The 18,893-nt window shown below is 36.1% G+C and overlaps 2 protein-coding genes across 6 annotated transcripts in view; one reads left to right on the forward strand and one right to left on the reverse strand.

Moving 5' to 3' along the window:
- The window catches only part of pnpla6 (patatin-like phospholipase domain containing 6), a 36,977-nt gene extending 21,864 nt beyond the window's left edge, over positions 1–15,113 (reverse strand). For all 5 annotated transcript variants that reach the window (XM_084401896.1, XM_084401895.1, XM_084401893.1 and 2 more), the window contains exons 1-11: positions 15,045–15,113; positions 8,857–8,939; positions 4,330–4,386; positions 3,662–3,749; positions 3,370–3,541; positions 2,736–2,876; positions 2,450–2,609; positions 1,115–1,195; positions 703–831; positions 526–606; positions 266–395 (exon numbers count right to left, since the gene is read on the reverse strand). In XM_084401896.1, the coding sequence (XP_084258022.1) occupies positions 266–395; positions 526–606; positions 703–831; positions 1,115–1,195; positions 2,450–2,609; positions 2,736–2,876; positions 3,370–3,541; positions 3,662–3,749; positions 4,330–4,386; positions 8,857–8,901 (1,084 nt within the window). In that variant the 5' untranslated portion in view covers positions 8,902–8,939; positions 15,045–15,113. The remainder of the gene's footprint in view (positions 1–265; positions 396–525; positions 607–702; positions 832–1,114; positions 1,196–2,449; positions 2,610–2,735; positions 2,877–3,369; positions 3,542–3,661; positions 3,750–4,329; positions 4,387–8,856; positions 8,940–15,044) is intronic.
- A 1,792-nt stretch (positions 15,114–16,905) lies between these two features.
- On the forward strand, positions 16,906–18,205 carry lipt1 (lipoyltransferase 1). Its single transcript, XM_084400724.1, has one exon. The coding sequence runs from the start codon at positions 17,073–17,075 to the stop codon at positions 18,189–18,191; it is 1,119 nt and encodes a 372-aa protein (XP_084256850.1). The 5' UTR covers positions 16,906–17,072; the 3' UTR covers positions 18,192–18,205.
- The last annotated feature ends 688 nt before the right edge of the window (positions 18,206–18,893 follow it).

Below are 18,893 nucleotides of genomic sequence, written 5' to 3' on the forward strand. Positions count from 1 at the left end.
ATAATAATTTAAAGTATGCTTAAAAAAAAAAGAATAATAATAATTATATATATATATAATTTTATTAAAAATATCCTTTTTTAATCATTCTATTTTTAGGACTAGTAAAATGTTTTGCATTATGTGATTATTCATTAGATTCTTATTCTGATTCTAAGTAGAGAATATAAGTAATATATCTTTATTATCTTTATATATTGGCATTAAAGTAAGGGCAAACAATGTTTACAAGTAAATTCGTGTGAATTATGATATGATGCCTCACCAGTAGCATTTTGGACAGCGGCCTCACGGTGTTTATCAGGAACGGTGAGACTGCCAAAGCGTTTGCTGTGCCGCACAGGACTGGAGCGTGTCGGATGAGGAGAGAGAGGAGAGGGACGAGGCTGCATTTCCTAAAGGAAGGCAGACAGAAAGGAAATGAAAAATACCTGAAAATATTTTGGATACTGTAAAACACTTATAAAACAGCCAATCATGAGAAAGAAAGTGTGTGTGAGTGAGTGTATATGCGTGTTGACTCACATGGCTGAAGAGTTCGTTGGTGAGCCCCAGGTAGTTGTGCAGGGCCAGAACCGTCACTCTCTGAAGACGGACCATGATGATCTGCAGGGATGACACAACAGGAAGCATATTCTCAATTACATCCAGTGTCCTTACAGATAACGACAGAATCTTCTGAGAGGTTTCATAAAGCCAGACCTGAACCACTCGCACAAGACTCTCTGGGTATTTCTCAAAGATGGACAGAAAGGCATCAACAGGCAGTCTGAGGACAGTGGACACTTCTGCCGCTCTCGCAGAGACGGTTTTATACGGCCTCTGGTGACCCTGAAATACACAAACACATGCACACAAACGTTCAAAGCACTTTCATCCTTGAATTATGCATAATATCCAGAATATGTAATCTCATGTGAGTATTTTCCCATGTAAAGTGCTTTTTTTTTTCAACAAAAATTGCTATTTGACCTTCTTAAGGGAATATTTAAAAGGAAAGGGGAAGAAAAAACAGAACCAGGAAAGGATACGGAAAAAGAGAGACAAAGGTCATTTAATGCATTTTATAAAATAATTATGTTACACAGAGAAAGGAATTGTGGGTGTGACTCACCGTGATGACATCAAGGATGCTCAGTAGACTGTGAACACTGTCTCCAGGGTAGACCTCTTTGACCACTCCATCCTTCCCATCCTAATGAGAGAGAGAGAGAGTAGTATATCAATAATAGTATGTCAATTATACTAAAATAACACTGGGTGAGTCACACTCACACACACACAAAACACAGGTTTCTTACAGATACTGTCAAATTAAATTCAAGGACTTTTCAAGCACTAATATTTTTGTTTTTCAAGGATTACAATCAGAGATCTCACTTATCAAACAATATCTTTATTATCTTTCAAATTCTAAAAAAAGGTAAATACAAAACATACTAATAAAGCAAAATGGTACAAATAAACTGCAATTAAAAAGATTAGAGCGCTCAGACTGAAACGGAATTACAGAAATGCGATTTGAATAAGATTTCAAAATCACCTTAACCATTGAATGGATACTATGACAAAGATATCGCTTCCCTCATTCAATCTGAATTTTTTTCCATAAATATATGATTGACCTGAAGAATGAAAGCTGTATCATTTACTTGGAAATATATGTGCAATATCACACTCATAGCCATGAGAAATGGCTCAAACGGGCTGTAGTGTTCATTTTGCATGAAACTTTTTTGTGTTTTTTCGAAAAAAAATTCACAGCTAATTACTTAAAGGGATAGTTCACTTTGAAATACAATTTTGGTATGTTTTAGCTTACCTCAAGGGCATCCAAGATGTAGGTGTCTTTGTTTCCGCAGTAGTTTCAATTTTGATATTTTTAGGTCAAACCGTTCTTGTCTGTCAGTCATATAATGCAGACCTATGGTCACCACCTCAAAGAGCATGCACAGAGAAGTCCAAATTAAACAATTCCCCATCGTCCAAATTAAACAATTCCCCATCGTAAGTACACATTGATGGCCTAAGACACGAAACGAGCGGTTTGTGTGAGAAAACGAACAGTATTTATATAGTTTTTACCTCTTGTACACATCCACGTCCAAGTGATCTGAAGCCAGAACGCGTGCACACGTCACACACCAGGAAGCACGCGCGCCCTCAGATCACTTGGACCAGGTGGTGACCATAGACCTGCATTATATGACTGACAGACAAGAACAGTTTGACCTAAAAATATAAAAATTGAAACTACTGCGGAAACAAAGACACCTACATCTTGGATGCCCTTGAGGTAAGCTAAAACATACCAAAATTGTATTTCAAAGTGAACTATCCCTTTAAAGCACTTTAAGCACCTTGTATGAAACCTGCAAACAATCACATATACAGATTGCAGTGCCTTATATTAATTTTGCCACAACAGTGTTGACACACACACACACACCTGTCCAGTAAGACACAACTCCAGCTTGCCATCCTGTACTACATATATGCTGCTATCAGGCTGACCGGGTCTGAAGACATATTCACCCTGCTGGAACTGCAGAAACACCATGTGTTTACACAGCTCCAGAAACAATGGCTTCTCAAAGTGACCCAACACGCTGTGGGAGAGAAAAACAGAGACACCAAATATACATACGTTATATGTCATATTTTACCAGTGTCTGATTTCATTCTCGATGTGAAAAAAACTCAAACATATCTCAACGACCGCAATGGGAGCGTACCGCACGTTCTTGAGCATGTAGAGCACCTCAGACGGCAGGTGAGAGTTGGCCACGTCAAACTCTGTGAGATCCGCCTCCAGCACTGACGGAGGAGGTTCCTTCATCTGCAGAGTGGGCACTTCCTTCTTAAAGCGCAGGATTCTGAAGGATAGAGGCATGACATGATGCTTGGGAATCTTCTGAGACGATAAAAATAACCAAATAGTGCGGTGCGGGGATGACGTCAAAACTCGGAAGTCTAATTTGCCACTGGTTACCTCGAGATTTTCCTATGGGGTTTTTCAATTTATGAGTAAAATAAGGTCTGTGGTAAATATAAGTTGACGATACTTACACATTTTGTTCTACAATGGGAACTGCACACACTCACACACCAAACGTTCTTATCTAGTTTCTTATTAGAAACATAGGTTTAAAAAAACAACAACTAACAGCATCCAAATTTGTGTTTTCAATATGGGTGTGTGTCATTTACGTTGTAGAGCGAAACATTCAAGTATTACTTGTTATGTGCATTTACCCCATTTTACTCATAAATTGAAAAACCCCATTATAAAATCCCAAAATCTTGAGGGAACCACTGGCGAATTAGTCATCTGGGTTTTGACGTCATAAAGACACAACAGAAACTCACTTTTTGGCAATGTTCAGCATCTTCTGTTTCTTTTTGAGGCGGGGCCTGGAGGAGGTGGAGCCCACCAGTGAGGAGGTGGACTGAGACACCTTCCTCATTATCTTCCTCCCATAAAACAAGACTTTGTCTCTTTTACGAAAACGATACTTCGGGGCTTCCTGAGCCTCGAGTTCTGAGAGAACACACCAAACAAACAAGATAAATAAGATATGACTGTTCTAGAAATCTAGATTACTTGATCATTTTAAAGAGCTTAGAAAAAAGTTCTAAAATAAATATAAATTTCACTAACTGCGGAGCTGCATCCTGCGCAGGACAAAAAATATGAGGACAGCGATGAGAATGATGGCGACTCCAGCGCCGATTATGATTCCCACCACCTGTGCGGAAACAGAAAGAAAGAGAGAGATGTTTAGTATGAGATATGTGTATGAGGAACAGTATGAGATATGTGTCATGAAACCAAGGTTGGGCAACTTTCTAAACAAATTTTAATTATGGCTACATTTAATTTAACTTATTCAAAATTGATAATGATTTCAAATTTGAATCTGAAAAATCTGAGTTAGTTTAATATTTCACAATGATTACACAATACTGTTCAAAAAAGTCAGTAAGTAAGATTTGTTTTTTAGAAAAAAATAGTACTTTTATTAAGCCAGATGCATTAAATTGATCAACAGTGACAGTAAAGACATTTATCCGTCCAATTTATCCGTTTTTTTTTTTTAAACAGGCCAAAAAAACAAACAATTTATCCGTCCAATTTATAACATCCGTCTTTTTTTTTCTTTTTTTTTAAACAGACCAAAAAAATAATATAATGTTTCAGGAAATACATCATATGTCATGTGTATGATAACATGTTTATTGGTAATTCATAGTGAAAGATGAAATATTCGCACAATCCTGCATAAGAATATGATTCAGTGTAATCGTGTTAAATGTGTGTTTACTGACCATGCTGGTCTGCAGCTGATCCTCCACTAAACTCTTGATGTTTCCAAATCCGTCCTGCTGTAAAACACACAGGATGTTAATATAACCAGATTCGGATGAGAACACAACACTGGGGTTAAAAGTGAGAACACGAAAAAAAAAAAAAGACTAGCTTTAGAGATCTGGCTCATGAGGAGAGAGATAATGAAAGAGTGAGGGACAGGAAGAGAAATCCCATTTTGTTACTCGAGCACAACCATCTTTTCCTGCCCCCTGATTATGTAAACCTCTCTTCTCTCTCCTTCGTGCCGTCATTTCTTCAAGCATTCCCACACTGTCACTCTTCTACACTCATTCCTTCCCTCTCTCTTTCTCGGCTCATTTATTTTCAATAAAGCATTGTTAAGGCCCACGGTGTATCTGAAGTGAACAGCAGAACTGTTTCCAGCTTCTGAATGATAATGAATCTTACACACTGCAAAAATAATTTTCTTAAGTATTTTTCGTCTTGTTTTCCTGTAAAATATCTCAACATCATTAAAACAAGATCAGTCGAGAAGACAATTTGTCTATGATAAAAATACTACGAAGCTAATTCATCTTTAACTAAGCAGATTTTTCTTGTAAAGCATTTTTGCAGATTTTTGTTTGAATTATGCTTAAAACGAGGGGGGGGGGGGGGGGTGGGTATTTTGCAATGGGCTAAGAAAAATAAACTATTCTTAATAACTTATGCAGTTGTGCTACGTTTCGTTTAAAGATGTTTGCATATTTGTGGGTGTGAAAGAAGAAGAGTGTTCTTCTAGAATTTTAGAAGTGCAACATTCTTCTAAAATGCTGAAGTACTTTAAAACAGAAGTGGTAGATTTGATCAGGGTGTCTTTTGGAAACCACATAACCATGTGGATGTCAACACATCCTCTGACTTTATCAAAACATACTTATGTGTGACTTTCATCTCGAGTGTGCAGAATTTAGAATCTCTCTCAAATGTCACTCCAGTTGTGTTACAGGACTATCTGCCCATTGTCTTAAAGGTGCACTACATTTTTTGGGGGGTTATTGAAATGTAGTGAGTGAGAAGTGTGATCTCATCAGTACAATGTAAATAGCCTTTTCTAGGCCACGGATATTAATGCACTTATCATCTTAAAGGGATAGTTCGCCCAAAAATGAACTCACCCTCGTGTCGTTCCAAACCCATAAGACTCGCAAGTCAAGCAAGTACAGTTAAGCGTCGGTTTATCATATTTGAGTGCCCTATGTATGTGTATGATCAATGTTTATATGTGAAAAAAAGCCTAAATTGAATCATGTAAAACATATCGTGCCTCTTCAGAAGACTTCGGAAGGATTTATTTTATGATTAAACTTTTTGAAGCGTCAGATTTTTGGTTGAATAGACTTTTAAAGTCCCCCTGTAGTGGAAAATCAAGCTTTTAATGTTGTTTATTTGTCTGTGTGGTGTTTTTAATATGCTTTAAGACAAACCATGTGCAAATGAATAAGTCAACACCATTGCTGAGTATTTTCTCCTTAAAACTGCAGAGAACCAAAGACGCTGACGTGTTCGCTGGTGTTTCTGACGTCACAAACTAGCTTGTAACCAATCACGTCAACGAGTGGATCTCTGAGCTGGTGTGAGTGAGTGAGTGGAGGCGGGGCTCATTTGCATATTCATAGAACCGCGTATAGTAAATGAGGCAAGGCTGTAGTGTAGAGTTACATTCAAGCTACTTTAAGGCATGAAGAAATTGTTTTTCAAGGAAAAAACATTTAAATATGTCATTTTGGTCATTAAAGATGAGTTTTAAGGGATACAATCAGTGACTACAGGGGGACTTTATTGGAGGGACAGAAATATCCCTTATTTCATTAAAAACATCTTCATTTGTGTTTGGAACAACATGAGAGTGAGTAATTGATGATAGAATTTTCATTTTGGGTGAACTAGCCTAACCCTTTAAGTGAATGTACACCATTTTAATCATATTTTCCAAAATTACTATTCATTTCTTTAACTTAAGATATAAAAAACGGCTATTATTACTTAGTGCACCTGAAATATCCCTTAATAAACCTGTTAATGGACTTGCTTTGATAGGCCAACATTCAGAGTGATGTTTCGTAAGCAAATGCACCCTTGCGATTTGTAATCTTTGGACCGAGATATGGATTTGTGCAATTCTGTATTCCTACTCTAGGAATCTAGGTGTATTTTCTAAACTCTCACTTTGCCCATCATGACAGAGCTAAAAAAGCACGTGATCAGATTAGCTGCAGACAATCTGTCCACCTACAAAACACAGCTGTCAAGGATCTACACAAAGAAGATTTATGAGAGAAGGAAAAGAAGGCGGTAAAACAAAAGTAAACCGCTGCTGATATTGACACGTGAACAGATTGGTGAAAGCAGGGTTGGGTTTGTGAAGGAACGTGAGTGAGGTGCAAGGTGCATGATGGGAAAGAGCAGTGCAGCTGCTTATCAGTATGTGTGAATGAAGACATCGCACAGAAAAAGAGTCCAAAACTTGAGGGATATTCACATTATCACTATGGTAAACTACTTTTTAAACTCAGGACTGACAAACACTTTACACTAGTAATTTCGCACCAGAGCAGGTGTGGATTCAAAAGTATTAGAGATGCACTGGTCGATCGTCCATAAATCGTTTTTTTGTTTTATTTTAGATTTTAGAGATTTATCTCTATTCCGGACAAACTGCATTGCAATCATTTCCCAAAGTGTAATTTGTAAGGAAATATTACGAAGTCTGTAAACAGGAAGTTAACCCAGGCCAGAGATGGGACACGCTGAAAACGGATGCAAAGAAGAGAACTCCGATACTGTACCGGGCACAGCAAGCTCACTGTTCACGATGCTCGAAATATTGGAAGGAAAACATAAATACTGAATAGGTGGTGGGGGTTTATATGAATGCATCTCTGAAGGGAACTGATTGTCTTCAGTAAATGGCATTTTCTTTCCCCTTACCTCTGAATAAAGAAGCGTTTATAAGCACAGAGCTGCTTTGTGTTCAGCATTACCCCCAAAACGCTGTTCCATAAGCGCCACCTACTGTCAGAGAGTGAATTTGCATTTTCATTCAGACCCTCTGCTGTTTTTTGTTTTGTGCAGGTGTCTTATGTAGCATAATTTCACAAATCTAAAATCAGCTACATCATGTGTGTAGCATCTTTCTTTGGATCATGATTAAAATGCAATGGTTGCCCTTCATTTAAAATGGCTACAGATATTTTTTTTAAGGCCAGTTTGCCTGTTATAGAGCAAAATTGGCAACCAGTATCAAAACCGGCCATGAAAAATCATGATCGGTGTTGAGAAGTTGTGTGTCCCTAAGCGTCAAGGTGCCAAGCATGTGCCACACCCCACTTAGCTTGTTAATTTTCCTATTAAGTTTTAGCTCCACCCACCTAATCTCAAGCCAATTAGGACACTATCAGGCCTTATAAATGGCACCTGTGCCCACAGCACCTTCATTCTGGTGCACATGGATGCACTGTGCAGAGGACTGAGTTCTTCCTTTGTTTTTCCCCTGCGTGTGTGTATTTGACCATGTAAGTGCTTTTTTTTTACACTTAATTATTCTGTATTAAGTTTGTCCTAAATATGTTTATTTTGCTATATTTCCTGCTTAAGCATGTTCTTTAGTTATTTACATATGTATTTGAGATTATATTATGAGTAGATGGCTTCATGTATTGTTTAAATTCCTTTATTTCCTGTGAATTCCATGTTATGTTTATTGTGAACTAAAACATTGTATTTCTGTTCTTGTAGAAACCACACGCTCACACACATACACCCCTACATACACACCCATATCCAATACCTGATTTGGAAGGAAAATAAAAGACCTTAACATCAGAGTGACTAGACTGGACCTGTTTTTACTGACAGCCCCATTGGCTTCAAGCTAGCTACCTAAGCATCCTCCTACTCCTTTTCAATCGGTGCATCACTAAATAATATACAGTGTACCTAAAATGTAACAGCAAGCTGTTTAACAAAAGACAACCTTTCATAAAATACCTCTAAAATATTCATGCACTTATTACACAGCGTATTTTCATATGGACTTTTCCATAGTCAACAAACTGTTATAAAACCAAACAGCTTGCTTGTTATGTGCTACACATGTCCAATCAATGCTATAAACCTTTTGAATATGCAAACTATGAGAACATTAACCAATGGTTTACAAACAGTGTGAAATTTTAAAAAGTCTACTATTAATTACTAACCCAGAGTAAAGGATGAACAGGGCTAAAAATGGCAATGAACAATTTCAAATGTGAAAAGCCCAATAGTCACCCTTTATACAGGAAGCAGATTGGGTTAGATGTTGATAGATAACTGCCAACATTCCAAGACATGCAAAGAGAGCTCGGGAAATTGGGCTAATTTGTCCTCAGAATTTAGGTACTCCATTGCACTCACATTGAAACTTATGAAAAGCTCAGACTGAGAAGGTAAAGTTTTGTGTATTTGTGGATAAGGAAAAGCATTATGGTGGTGCTGCTCACCTCTGGAGGTTCTGCAGACTCGGGGCTCGATGTGCTCTGTCCCATTCTACCGCAACACTCAGCTGGGCCATCAACAACAGGCACTGCAACACAGAGCAAGACAACAGGCTTAATGCAACATGCAAAGATCACAATCACACATTCAGTCAGGATCACGACAGGCTGAAAAAAAAAGGTCTCTACGCACATATTCAGTTCAAGTCAATGCATGTTCATCTGGATGGATTACTAAAATAAATAAAATGGCACCAGATTAAAAAACAGATCATGGATGATGATTGGGCAATACAGCTTCTCAGCCATGCAAAAATACACAATATAATAACAGCTATGGCACACAATTTGATTAATAGAAAAAACGGGCGTTGAGGTCACTTGGACCGTGATTTGAGAAAAGCCCGTAAAAGTCCTGGCAGAAAGCGATGCATAAGGATGTATCGTCAGACACGCATCGCTTTCTGCCAGGACTTTTACGGGCTTTTCCCATATCGCGGAAGTGACCTCGACCTCCGGGTTATCGGTAGCATGAGCCGTCAGGCAAGTGTTATTTAAATAAACTATTTAAATAAATGTTCTTACAAACTTTCCAATGCCTCGTTTTATTAGTACGGAACCTATTTGTACTACTGTAGAAGTTTGGTACCATTCCGGGCATTATTAGTGGGGTAATTTACGAGATACATCCTTGGATCCATTAGCACCTGCACTAAGCCATCCAGCTGATTTCTCTAAATAAGCTCTAACTTTAATAATGTTCGACCAAGGAAAAAAAGCTTCTGGGGGGGTGTTTGGCTCGAGGTCATGGTGCAAAGGACACTAGGTTGAAATTACGCCGAACCATCCCTTTAATTTGAATGAATTCTTTATGAGTGAGTCATTGAATCTTTTTTTTATATATATATAATTCTATGGAAGTAAAATAATGCCAAATGTTTTTGAAACAAAAAAGCCTGTTGAATTGCACTACTTGAAAAAAAAATGCATTGCATTAACCATACTTGCATTTTAATGCATTTTATTTTTAGGGCTTGCATTTTTATGGGCTGAAATTCAGCATGGTTGAATATTTAAGCTGTGAATATTTTAATTCAAAACATTTCAAACACATTTTCATTATTAAAAATTCAATAATCCATATTCACCTTTCATTGGCAATTAAATTGCCAATGTTGTATGCAAGTAGTGCAATTCAGCAGGCTTTTTTGTTTCAAAAACATTTGGCATTATTTTATTTCCATAGAATTATATATATATATATAAAAAAAAGATTCAATGACTCACTCATAAAGACTTCACTTGTTTCATTACTGGATGAATCAGCGTTTTTGAACGAAACTCTTGAATGATGATTGATTGATGAATGATTCAATGACACATACATTTTTATCAGTCACTTGTCTCCACCTACTGGTGTAATGATGCAATCGATACAATCGTTATTTGAAGCGTCAAGTTAGTTACCTATAAAAGGGGATTTGCTTTTGATCGCTACCGTAGTGTTTCTATCCGAACTATAAACATTTATCTCAGTACTTGTGTGATAATTTGAACATTTGTAACAGAAATAAAATACGTTTCGGTTACAGTAAAAAAATTATAATACTAAAACTGGAATAAAAATGAATGAAAGCTAAATAAAAATATTTTTTTAAAAATCTAAATATTAATAAATACTATATAGCATACAAATAATACTTAATATAATGATTATTATAACATTCAATCCCTTATTGTGTATCACACAAATGCACAAAAACAAATAAAACCAAAAAATGTAAATATTGTTTTAATAATAGTAATGTTAATGTAAACAGGGCTGAAAACAGGTCTGCCAATGATCATAATCAGCAGAGGAAACTCCCCAAACTGACGTCATCATCCCTAACAGACACACACACACACATCCATCTGGCCTTCCTACAGCATGATTTAATTCTCATGATCTTCCTCTCTACCCACCATAACCCCATCTTCACTAGTTCCTTTCACATCCCGGGTTGCACAAGCAGGATTGCATGTACACTGAACCACACGCTCGCTGATTTTGCTGACCTTTGCGGCATACCATAAAAGCCCTTCACATTCATTACACACATGAGCACGTTTATAGCGTGAGACTGAGGCAAAAACCAAACCTTCAACAAAATTGCATGTTTACTTGAATCTCCCATCCACACCAAAAAAAATTAAATAATTCTGAGCATGAGTCCATCTAAAGCCATTCAGTGATGTCATCACAGTGTCTGGAGGCAAACAACTGAACACAATGGGGGTGGAGAGGATCAGATTACTGAGATCACAGCAGACATCAAGGGATTCATCCACATATCCATATCTGACTGTGAGCGTGTATAAAGCGCACTGGTAATGGCTGGAGATGACTATAAAAATGTTTGTAATTTTCACTGTAAGAGACTTAAAAGCAGGATTTTTTCCAGCTTATGAACGATAAAAACAATGAAAGCAAATCAGAATCCATCCTGCTTTAAAGAGCTCGAGCATTTAAAGCGGCAGACGACAAAACTGCAGCGTGTAATAAACAGAAAGACGTCGTGTCCACGGTGTGGACGCCAATCTAGTTAACATTACAGTTATATTTATAGTTGTGAAAGGGCCTTAACACGTCACGGTTTAATAATTACGTTTCTTCTTTTTTTCAATTATGTTCATAAGGGTTTTATGTTACATCTTATTTCTGTATGTTCTGTTACATCTTGTTAAATGAAGTTTTATTGCTTTATTTTAGTGAGTGTTACCATGATGGTGTATTTGTGTGCATGTCATCTCTATTCTCTCAGCTTGTGGAAAAGCTGCTTGTGATGAACTTTGATTTATCATGTGTTTCTCTTTAGCCCCTGTGTGATTATGGTGGATGTGATCAGCTAAAGCAAAAAAGAAGAAGGAAAACCTGATAGTGCTGTGCTTTACAATGAAACATGCAGCGTGTCAGACTATATTTATATAACTAGTACATCACAACCATCGCAATTTGATGATCGCACTAAGCCATACACTGTATATGACATTCTCACAACCATGCATTGTCAAAATTCATAAAATGTTACCAGACAACTGACGAGTAACACCATTTCAACGCAGATTCTTACTTGCATTTGGCCCTTTGAACACTGGTTAACATGCAGCTCTGTCAGAAGCAATCCGTGCATGAAATAAACGTATCAGAAAAAGTAACACTTTGCAGTTTGGCCATTTCACGATTTCACGACTGCCCCCACAACCATTTTTTCCCCTCGGATTTACGCAATTCACATCGGGTCATCAGAAAAATATGAAAATCCGTAAAAATAATGGATCTAAATACAGATAAATCACACCCCTGTGTCAGTATATGGTAAAGGCCAAAAACAGATTTTAGTAGCAGCATGGCCTTTTTTGTGTATGTGTGTGTGTAAATTACAATTTAAATTACATTGTAAAATTTACAGGTTGTTCAAATGTGTTTAACATGTTCTATTTTTAACAATTATTCTGGAAACCATTTTTCCTGTAATCTTTTTTTTTTTTTTTTTACAGTGCATCTATCAAGAGATTTACGGCTTATACAGATAAAAGAGGTGACTGTATCACATTCAGATTGATTATAGACAGAGATAGCTTTGAAAAACTCTGACATTCAATAACACACTATAGAATAATGAGAAAGTAAATGGAAACCACAGGGCAATAATGACAGGGGGAAAAAGAAAGAAAAGCTGAAATGCCTGTATTCGTTACTCACTAATGGGAACCTTCTAATGGCCATTGTCCTCAGTTAACAATGCCCTTAGTATGCACCCTTAAGCATGAGAGAACAAGAAAAGATGGGCACACACACACACACACTTACAGACACAGTTTTGTTTCAAAGCCCCCAACTGACAAATACAACACTCAACGATTCAATAAGAAACGAACTAAGCTGCACTTAGACATGTTCAACGGTCAAGTGTAACCAACAGCCTAAACAACACACTGTGAACATTTTTGTGAACATTGATTTCAAATGTTATGCATACAGATGCTGCTGCGACAAAGACGACTCATGCATAAACTCAAGCAGGACTTTGATGGAAACAACTGGTGACACTTTTCATGAATACAGTACAAAATAGGGCCGAAACGCTTAAAAAAAAAAAAAAAGATTTTCAATAAATGGTCAGTGAAAGGAGGTGCTTAATTCAGACAATGTTGCCAGTTAACATCAAGTAGATTTGAACTTTGTATTAGTGTTTACTGTTTAGTACTAACACAAATTATTAAAGTATTTTTATTAACTTTGTCAAAAATAGAAATTTCACTGACAATGAAATTATTAGCGCTTCACAGACCGTTTTGACCGTGTCTGCATATATTATGTCCACACTACGACAAGTTACAACAGGTAAACACGTCAGCCCTGTGGATGGACTTAAAACAAATAAAAAACGTTTGTTCGTCTGAAATATTAAGAAGCGGCTCGCAGCTGAAGAACTGTTTTAATTTATCACCTGAGAAAATGACACCATAACAGCATATAGAGTTTAATTAAACTCACCTGAATGCACTTAAATTTAATGATCCAAACTTTATTTTCAGTTCTTTCAGCTAAATTTTATTTCAGTTTTGGCGTTTCGATAAAAAAATTATTTCAGTGCATCACTAATCTTTATAACCTAAAATTTGGGAAATGTCTGTATACAGTTTACAATGGTGTTTTTCTAGCAGTACACATTAAATAAACACACAGAATATAGATCAAATGTATAAAATACATAAATAACTGATACATAGCAATTTAAAAAAATAATAATAATAAATTACTGACCCCATACTTTTGACCGGTAGTTTAAATTGTTACAAAAGATTTCGATTTTAAATAAATGCTGTTCTTTTTTAACTTTTTATTCATCAAAGAATCCTGGAAAAAGTATCAAAGGTTATTAAAAAAATATTAAGCAGCACAACGGTTTCCAACATTGATAATAAATCTGCATATTAGAATGATTTCTGACACTTCTGTGACACTGGAGACTGGAGTTATAGCAGATGAAAATCCATCACAGAAATAAATTGTATTTTAAAGTGTATTAAAATAGAAAATCATTATTTTCAATTGTAATAATATTTGACAATATTACTGTTTTTTCTGTATTTTTGATCAAATAAATGCAGGCTTGATGAGCATAAGAGACTTCTTTCAAAAACATTAAAAATAGTAATGTTTCCAAACTTTTGACCGGTACTGTAGCCTATATATTTATGTTTTTTTTATCTACTTGGCTAACATGACAAAAAGAGGTTGTGTTTTGCTAAACATTATGTTTTGTCACTCTAAATATTTACTACATTTATTAAACCTCAATTCAGCATATTATTATATAAAAAAATATATACATAAAAATTATTGTTTTAATTATCGGATACAGTAAAGACAGTCAAGACCTCTAAGGAAGGATGGACCACAAATCACAATTTGACGTGTTTAAAACAAGCTACTTTTCATACTACATTAAATGTATTAATAGTTTGTCTAACTTACCTAAAAGTAAACACCGGATAGCTAATGGAAGTAGCACCTTTGCTCAGTAACAGGACACTCAAGTGTACCATATTCATTAAGAGTGTCAGCCACTGATGAAGCGGGCTGGTCCAGCACAGAGGTCTGGGTCTTCCACTGCCCAAAATCTATCACATGTTATATAGGCCACATTATATCTGAGAAGTCAGGGTCCACGAGACATCATTTATGCTCATTCCCATGTCATATGAAAAGCAGAACATGTCATCAGTTGTAGGAATAATGAAACAGCTTCAGCATCATCACACGGATGGTCTCATCAGCTGATCACGGGTTAAAACATGTCAGCAAACAAGCCCTGAATGACTGTACACTGAAGCTAAACGCATGCATTTATGAAAGTGATTGCAGATCTGCCCGTTATTGAAACCCATGACTCAGCCGTCATGTTTTGATGTTTTTTCTCTGCATTCAGTGTTGTAAAGTGATCCGTCCATCGGGCTGCAGTTGGCGGCGGTGATGCTGTGCGGTGACCTCAGCAGATCAACACACAGCACCGTCTGCGACCTCAACCGGGAAACTCTCACGGCACACACACACACACAATAAACTTACAGTAGATATAAAACGTGCTGTCACATAATCCGGATGACCAGTAAAACTGTACATGGTGTGTCGTTGATAACCCTACCTGAAAGCGACGGTCCGTCCCGATCTGTCAAACAACGGTCGTACCGGAAGCATCCGCTCAGAGCTCTGCGTAGATTCCACTCAGTCAGTGCAATAGCCAATCAGAGACGAGAAGCTGACCAATCAGATTTCAGAGAATTGACTTTCACCGATTCACTCCCCCATTGTTATTTACAAAAACGTTTTTAGTCTTCAGCTTACTCCAACATCAAATTTACTTGATACTTTTAATGATTTAACCTTAACAGAAACACCTAAAATGAAAATATAAAAAAATATAAACTGATTATTAACTTTTTAATTATTTGCATATTTTTGTAACTACATAAAACATTCCGCATGACTTATCGAGTCATCTTTTGAAGAAAAACAACAACATATGATTAACTAAAATTCAATTATAACTAAAAGTTGTAATGTTTGAATATACCTTATTGTGAAGTAAAATGCCTCCGGTCAAAATAGCTATATCATTTAATCAAGCGTTATCAAAGCTAAATCTAAATTCCAGGTAGGCTACATATCACTAACTCTGATCTATGACAGGAACGGGATTTAGATAAGTGCCGTTTGTTTCAAGGAAGATCAAATTCTCTGAATAAGTCAGATAGAGGACACTGGTGAGCTTGATCAAGTGATCAAAATGCACCCCATTTATCAAAATGCTTTCTTTCTGATTGAATTTAGTAATGTCCTCATCTCATTCTGAACTTTAATCATTAACTACTTTGAGAAGAGTAACATGGATCTTGTACTGATCAAATTACAGCTGTCAAACTGAATTATGCATTCGGAATTATCTAATACCACCTAGTGGTCTTTAAATACACAGACTCTTCCCACAGTGCGACAAACACCAACTGTGAACAAAAGCACGCACACAGATTCATTTAGACAGAAAAAAATATGATGATGATGATATTAATCAATTTCAATTCAGCTATAAAGAATATTATGGTAAAAAAAAAAAAGTTTTTTGTGATCTTACAGCGTATCAAGATGATAATTATAAACGTTTTCAATAGGCTAGTTAGCTCCAATTCTACTTCAGAAGTTTTATTTATTTATTTTTTAGGTAAAGTGAGGCAGTGGTTTCATGTTTGTAGTAAAAAGTTTGGTGGAAATAAAATACAGCAACAACTTTTGTGATTTTTCCATATCTTATATACATATTCTTTTGGGCTCTAAACAAATCAATTCTTTTATTAATTGGAAAGTTTATATCCATGCATGTAAATATACAAAAAGTAAATCTCGCTTTAACATCTTCAAACAAGAGTTACATTTGTATTTTATACAATCACAATGTCTGTTAATAAGAAAGCTAAAAAAAAAACATCTAGAATTTGTGTCATGTTTAATTTTCTTTCAGAATATGCTTTTATTAATTGTTGTGCCCCTCCCCCTTTTATTTATCTTTTTTTTTTTTTTTTACATTTCTTGAGAAATATTTTTCAATAGGTTAATTAGGCTTCTTTATATATTTTCACTTGTTGAATATTGAGACATAACTTGTTGTCTGAAAGATTCATTGTGTGTTATTGTATCCTCTATTTGTTAAAATTTAAATAATTATAAACAAAACTCGGAAAAATACAACCTCCTAAAACATTTGGCCAACTTTGTGCAACACGAAATCAAACGCCTTCCTCTAGTCTAGAACAACATGTCAAAATAAAAGTCCGTTACGAATCTTTTTTTTGTGATTACATTATTAAGACATTACCCGAGGAGGCGTTTATATTATTATTGAAATATTGTTATTATTTACTTGACATTACAAACATTTAATATTCTAATTTGGTATAATTCAATTATGTCGTGCAGGACTTTTATTATGACTTGCCAGGAGATGTGATCCTGTTGACCCGGTTGTCAATGTGAACTGCAGGCATGGGAATAAGCGGTACGTAAACTGTACAGATTTGTTTTTGATGTGCAACATTGTCTCGAAAGAATTCGCTACACACCTCAGAATCAAATAATATGTGATGTATTAGAGCCTTACCAACATTTCGAGCGATTAGCGATGATTTTGAGACTGTCAAACAGGGCATGTGTCCTCTCTGGGTCAGCTCGCCTCAAAAGCACTTTGTCCACCTACTTCGATGAGATGGGAAAAGCTGGTGTCATCCTGAAATCTGCGTCAGCTGGCATATTTGAGAACCTAGCCTTAGAAGACTGGATTCACGATCACGTTGATCTGCAAAACAGAAGCATATTGTTGTTATGGAGAAATTCCCCAGTGGTGGTCATAGGCAGACATCAAAACCCCTGGCAGGAGTGTAACCTTCCCCTGATGAGGCGCTTGGGGATCCCGCTAGCGAGACGTCGCAGTGGAGGTGGGACGGTTTTCCATGATTTTGGGAACATCAACATGACCTTCTTCACCTCCAAGAAGAAATACGACCGTCACAGAAATCTCAAAGTCGTTACCAGTGCATTGAAAGCACTCAGACCCGGTCTAGATGTCACTGCAACAGACAGATTTGATATTTTGTTGAATGGGCATCACAAGATTTCAGGCACTGCTGCGAAATTAGGCAGAACCTCTGCTTATCATCACTGTACATTGCTGTGTTCTGTGGATCGTTCAATATTGTCCTCAGTTCTGAAGAGTAACACTTCTGAAGTCATCAGGAGCAATGCCACCCCCAGCGTTCCTTCCCCTGTCAAGAACCTTTCGGATGTGGATCCCACTCTGGACGCCGACACTATCATGGAGGCTATTGCTTCCCAGTTCAATAATGAATTTGGCTTTGACAGCCCAGTCATCACAGTTGACCCCGCTCATGAAGCTCTTATGCCTGGCATTCATAAGATGACAAAGGATATTCAAATGTGGGAGTGGATTTATGGCAAAACTCCAAAATTCAGCGTTTGCACATCTTTAGTGGTAGATGATGTGAATATTAAGCTTGACATGGACATCAAAAGTGGTACTGTAGAACAATGTGCGGTGGAAATCCCTGAAGACTGGCTTCCTCCAGAGACGGTGAACGAGTTTACATCAACCCTCAATGGCAGCAAATACTGTCCAGATGAAGCTGCAGTGCTGGTGGCGGCGTTCATGAGAACTCGCTCAATGAGCGCTGATGTTGCTGGGAAGATTCATAGATTGTGTGAAGGTGTGCTTTCAGTAATGTGAATAAAAATTAAGTCAGATATAAACATTGTGTCGCTTGTTTCAAAAACCATGGACATTCATTTTAAAGTTGTCTCCTGCACAGTCACACTTTATCCACTAATGCAGAGATTTTATATGAAAAACACAAATACTGCTATTAATTCTATGATGAACCCACTTAAATAAATGTAAAGAATTGGGCAGAGATTCTACTGCAGATATAATTAGCATATTTTAATTATTTAAACCATTTAGTGTTTACAAATATTAATAGGGCAATAAATTATAATATCAGATTATATTAATATTTAGTAAGAATATTTATCGTTAAATAGTATTGTTAAAAGTAATAATATTCATAAAAACTAAAATCCCCCCAAATAAATATCTATCTATCTACCAATGGATGGATGGATAAATGGACATATTAAAATATGAATATTAATAAAATATTTAAAAATATTATTAATTATACAAATAAATCATATTCATAATTGATAGATTCTCCATATAGATAGATTTATAAAAAGACTTAAAATAGACTTTGAAATAATTTTTTCAACAATTATGAATATTATTTATTTGTATCACTAATTTTAATAAAAAAAATATATATATGCATTGTAGTGCATTGACATGTATAATGCACTATATATATATATATATATATATATATATATATATATATATATATATATATATATATGCATTTTACATGTTTTT

Source organism: Rutilus rutilus, assembly GCF_951802725.1.
Source record: "Rutilus rutilus genome assembly, chromosome: 2".
Lineage (NCBI taxonomy): Eukaryota > Metazoa > Chordata > Actinopteri > Cypriniformes > Leuciscidae > Rutilus > Rutilus rutilus.

What these genes read in the sequence shown, in the direction of transcription:
- lipt1 (XM_084400724.1), top strand. Translation starts at nt 17,073, where the DNA reads ATGATTTTGAGACTGTCAAACAGGGCATGTGTCCTCTCTGGGTCAGCT.